At 37.2% G+C, this 5,503-nt stretch overlaps 1 protein-coding gene across 1 annotated transcript; it reads right to left on the bottom strand.

Annotated features, from left to right (window-relative positions):
• Nucleotides 1–3,858: 3,858 nt before the first annotated feature.
• On the bottom strand, nucleotides 3,859–5,442 carry LOC133332039 (probable cytochrome P450 6a13). The gene is made up of 2 exons (XM_061540421.1): nucleotides 4,329–5,442; nucleotides 3,859–4,274 (listed from the first exon to the last, which is right to left on the bottom strand). The coding sequence occupies exons 1-2, from the start codon at nucleotides 5,440–5,442 to the stop codon at nucleotides 3,859–3,861; spliced, it is 1,530 nt and encodes a 509-aa protein (XP_061396405.1).
• Between the last annotated feature and the right edge of the window lie 61 nt (nucleotides 5,443–5,503).

Here is a 5,503-nt window from a genome sequence, read left to right as displayed (position 1 = left end):
CTTATCGCGTTTTTGAGGCGAATGGTACGCCGAAGATATCGCAAAGAGTTTTCGTTAGATACTGAGGAGTATTGTTTGTTTTTGGATAGAAACAAAAAAAATCAATTGCAGAAAAGTGAAAGCTTTTTTAGAGAGAGAGGGAGAGGAGAGAGAAATGTTGTTGGGATAGTAAATGTTAAATAATAATTGGGCAGAGGGTGTTCAATAATCTATACTAGGGGTGTACAAAGAGAAAATGCTCGGAGAGTAAATGAGAAACGCCATATGAAATGGCTTACTAAAAGAGAACGTAAAGAACGAGCTTGCTGAGGCATGTAAACAAGGGCACCAGTTCATATGCTTGCCCAGCACTAATCTCAAAACGTTCGGGACAGAATTTCTCAGGTTCGGGATAAATTTCCGGATCATGTTATATGTAGACGAGGGTCCCCTTCTTTATAACATAACCCGGTTTATCATGGAGAGCAAAGGACAGGGTCGTTGAGGATCTTTGACATTGCCCACCAGGAATTGTGGCTCTTCACAGGGTATGCCGAGGCGCCGCCAATACAGCATGCGGGATTTGTGCACAGGCCGATTACGGCATATATAGCAAATGTCACCTCCATAATTCCGATCCGTACTAAGCTTCAATTAAAACTGAACCATAACTATCTGCTTCAACTAACCTATTAAATACTCTAGCAAAAACAACAACAAAAATATTGCCAAAAGCTCTGAGCTTTTGTTTGTTTTTTTTTTACCAAAATATCATGACAATTGAAAAAAGCGAACAGGCAACAACAACAAAATTAATTTGGGGGTTCCGAATATTCTACTTGTCGATAACATCTGGTCATCAGTTTGTGAGTAATTCATGCAGTGACTTGCTGTGTAACTCCGGGGCATTTGTGCTATGGAATTACACGTGAATCTTATCAAAATATTTATTTTGTGGTCTAGGGGTCTTGTTATCTTACTGCAAGACTAGTCACGCTTTAGTCTGCGTCTGGACACTCAAAACCAAAAGTCACAGTTTATTATGTGAGCCAAATTTCGACACAGAGGCAATTATTAATAATTTAAAAAATCCATGCCTAGTTCTAGGCCTTGAAAAAATAACATAAAAACCGCCAAGCCTATGGGCAGGGCTTGAAAAACTAATTTAAACCAGTAAGGAATGTAGTAAAGTCGGACGGGGCCGACTATATGATACCCTTCACCACTTTGAGTATATTCAACAGATGAATCCTAACAGACGTCGCATTTTTAAAGGACCAGTAAAATTAAATTGTAACCATAAACACGTCATTCTGCAACCGATACTAAATTGTTCAGTTGGTCAGATATAGAAGCTATATCTAAATCTGAACCGATTTCAGGAAACTTAACACACATCTAGACCTAATTCATTACGCTGTGACAAATCTAGTGCAAACCGAAAGATATTAAGGGACTTTGGTGAACCATTTACATTAAATCGGACGAAAATTAATATGGGAGCTATATCTAAATCCGAACCGATTTTCTGGAAACTTAACATACATCATTCTAGACCCAATTCAGTACGCTGTGCCAAATTTCGTGCAAATCGAAAGATTTATAGGGACCTTGGTACACCATTTACATTAAATCAGACGAAGCTATATATGGGAGCTATATCTAAATCCGAACCGATTTTCTGGAAACTTAACATACATCATTCTAGACCCAATTCAGTACGCTTTGCCAAATTTCGTGCAAATCGAAAGATTTATAGGGACCTTGGTACACCATTTACATGAAATCGGACGAAACTATATATGGGAGCTATATCTAAATCTGAACCAATTTTCCCGAAACTTAACACACATAATTCTAAACCTAATTCATTACGTTGTACCAAATTTCATGCAAATCGAATGATATATAGGGACTTTGGTGCACCATTTACGTTAAATCGGACGAAACTATATATGGGAGCTATATCTAAATCTGAACCGATTTTCTCGAAAATTGATACACATTATTCTGGAGCTAATTCAGTACTCTATGCCAAATTTCGTGCAAAATCTAAAGATATATAGGGACTTTTGTGCCCCATTTACCTTAAATAGGACGAAAATATATATGGGAGCTATATCTAAATCTGGACCGATTTTCAGGAAACTTAACACACATCATTCTAGACCTAATTCATTACGCTGTGCCAAATTTCGTGCAAATCGAAGGATATATATGGACTTTGTTGCACCATTTATATGAAATCGGACGAAACTATATATGGGAGCTAGATCTAAATCAGGACCGATTTTCACGAAACTTGGCAGACATCTTTCTAGGCTCAATTCAGTACCTTATGCCAAATTTCGTGCAAATCGAAAGATATATGGGGACTTTGATACACCATTTTCATTAAATCGGACGAAAATATATATGGGAGCTATATCTAAATCTGGACCGATTTTCCGGAAACTTAACACACATCATTCTAGACCTAATTCATTACGCTGTGCCAAATTTCGTGCAAATAGAAGGATATATAGGGACTTTGTTGCACCATTTATATGAAATCGGACGAAACTATATATGGGAGCTAGATCTAAATCAGGACCGATTTTCACGAAACTTGGCAGACATCATTCTAGGCTCTACTCAGTACGTTATGCCAAATTTCGTGCAAATCGAAAGATATATAGGGACTTTGGTGCACCATTTACATGAAATCGCACGAAACTATATATGGGAGCCATATCTAAATCTGGACCGATTTTCACGAAACTTGGCAGACATCTTTCTAGACCTAAATGATTAGGCTGTACCAAATTTCGTGCAAATCGAAAGATATATAGGGACCGTTTACATGAAATCGGTTAAATATATATATGGGAGCTATATCTAAATCTGAACCGATTTTTCCCAATTTCAATAGGGTTCGTCCTTGGACCGAATAAGTGACTTGTGCCAAATTTCATCCAAATCGGATCATAAATGCGACCTGTACTTTGTTTACAATTTAACATGGACAGACGGACAGACGGACAGACGGACGGACGGACATGCATAAATCGACTCAGAAAGTGATTCTATGCATATTCTCAAAAGGAACCATGTGTCTATCTCGTTTCCTTTTGCCTGTTACAAACATATGCACAAAGACATAATACCCTGTACCACAGTGTGGTGAAGGGTATAAACACACGCCTAGTTCTAGGTCTGGAAAAATAATTTTTGAAAAATCCACGACAAGTTCCAGGCCTTGAAGAAGTAATTTTAGGACTTGGAAAAAATATTTCAAAAAATCCACGCCTTGAAAAAAATATTTTTTAATATTTTCACACCAAAAAGATGTTTGGGAAAAATATTTTTCAAAAAACTCTTCGCCTAAAATTAGGCTTTCACAAATATTTGTAAAATCCATTTCCGATCATTTTCTTCTAAAAAAGTAAAAAGAGGCAACCCTGAATAGCTGTGATAATTGTGTTCATATGTATCTGTTAATTATCAATTACAAAACGATAAACAAATATTTTTTTCTTTGTTATTGAAAAATAATCTCTATCGAAGAGATATCAATACTTAAAATATATAAAGAAAACAACAACAAAAATATGCCACAAATTTTAATAGATAAAGGCAAAATGTACTGCATAAGCCCCACACGGTCGAGCCCTGATTGATATTGGGGATTGGGGACATTTTTAGAAAAAAAAAATCGAGTGAACCATGCCAATAATTATGCATTTTGGAAAAAAAATTATATAAGTTCCAAATTTGGTTAATTTAATTTTTTTTCTAATTTTTTTTTATTAACAAAAAATTAAAAATTTTAAAATTTTTATTTTTTATATCTTTACCTCCATTTTGAATCTTCAATTTGTCCCTTTTGCTTTAGTCCCATCACACTTTGGTCACCTTCAAATAGACCCCACCCTCGGAACCCAACAGAAAACTCAGTTTAGTATAACGCATTGGAATCTGAGTTTGGGGACAGCGATCAAAACGAAATTTCCTCAGAAGACAGATGAGACCAATTTGGGCTTGCATTTTACCAAAACGCATACCAATACAGTTACGAGGGCCATCACCAAATGGCAAATACGAGAAAGGATGGCGTTTCTCTACCTCTTCGGGCAAGAAACGATCTGGTTGGAATTTTTCCGGTTCTGGGAAATAGTCGCCATCACGATGTATCGAATCCAAAGGTATGATGACACGTAAACCCTTTTCCAAAACGATATCTGTGTTCGGCACCTGATAGTCCTTGACACACAAACGCACCAAGTGAGGGGTTACCGAATATTTTCGTAGAGTTTCTAAACGAAAAAAATTAATTTAAAAATATTTGTTTTTTTTTCTAAAATTCTCACCTGAAATAACCATATCCAAATATTTCATTTCCTTCAGTACCTCATAACTCAGTTCATTATTATTCTTCTCCAAAACCTCCCCGATTTCCTGACGCAATTTCTCTTGGACCTCCGGATTCAAAGCCAATTCATAGAGGCAAAATGAAATTGTGGTGGAGGAAGTATCAAATCCCGCCAAAAAAAATACCATTGCCTGGGCAGCCAATTGTTCCAAGGTCAGGCCTCCGCTCATATCATCCTCATCCACCTGCTTGCCTTCAGCAATTAAATTATCCCTTTGCTGTTTCATCTCAATTAACATATCCATGAAATCATTACGCTTAATGTTATTTTTCAAACGATATTCGACCGTTTCCTTTACGGCCTTCATAAAGAAATCCGCCACATCATCACTAAAGGTTTTCATTCTCAGTTTTCGTGCCAATTTAGGATTGGTGAACATAAATCCCTGCACCGGACCCGAATGGCGCGGCCTCTCAAATATCGATCTACCCATTTTACGAAATTCTGCCTGGGGATCTATTAAACTATTGCACTCAATACCAAAAGCACACGTTCCAATTACGTCGGTGGTATAGCGGGCACACAAATCCTTGGCCTCTATTATGCCACATCCCGCCTCCTCATTTATGAACTTCAAACAGGCTGGTTCCAATTTCTCACCCACCTGGACCACAGTGGGAAACATAAATTTCATTTTACCCGTCGTAAATACCGGTGAAACTTTATGTCTCAATGCCCTCCATTTGTCACCATCCAAAAATAGAAGATTTCCCGTCAAAGGATCATCACGCACATTATGAAATAAACCGCGATCACTAAAACTTTGAAATTGTTTAATCATAATATCTTTGATAATATCCAAATCCATGACAAAGGCAGCTCGTGTGGTGAAGGTATAAAATCCAGCAACAGGTGTGGTGTTTTTAAATTTCTTATAAATCCTTTCGTTAATATCCTTCCAGTGATATTTACGACCCAATCCCTGCATGTTGCCAATAAAAGGCCATGGTTTCTCGTGGGGGACATTGCGTTTCTCCCAATATGAATAATGTTCTTTTAGCCAGACGAATAAGGCTATCACGGAGAGCACCAATAAGGATAAAAATATCATAATTGATCACGTTCGAACCGCTGGACCTCTAATGTCTTCGAATAAACTGAAACTGAATGAA

The sequence above is a fragment of the Musca vetustissima genome, unplaced genomic scaffold (assembly GCF_032173495.1).
Source record: "Musca vetustissima isolate MV318-11 ecotype Yass unplaced genomic scaffold, APGP_CSIRO_Mvet_v1 utg70801, whole genome shotgun sequence".
Taxonomy (NCBI): domain Eukaryota; kingdom Metazoa; phylum Arthropoda; class Insecta; order Diptera; family Muscidae; genus Musca; species Musca vetustissima.
This window is presented reverse-complemented; position numbering and strand designations above follow the sequence as displayed.

Bases quoted from the DNA above. Each gene is read 5' to 3' on its own strand.
- LOC133332039 (XM_061540421.1), bottom strand. From the start codon at position 5,442: ATGATATTTTTATCCTTATTGGTGCTCTCCGTGATAGCCTTATTCGTC. The intron at 4,275-4,328 runs GTGAGAATTTTA...TTTTTCGTTTAG, and splicing joins TTTGGATATGGTTATTTCAG to AAACTCTACGAAAATATTCG.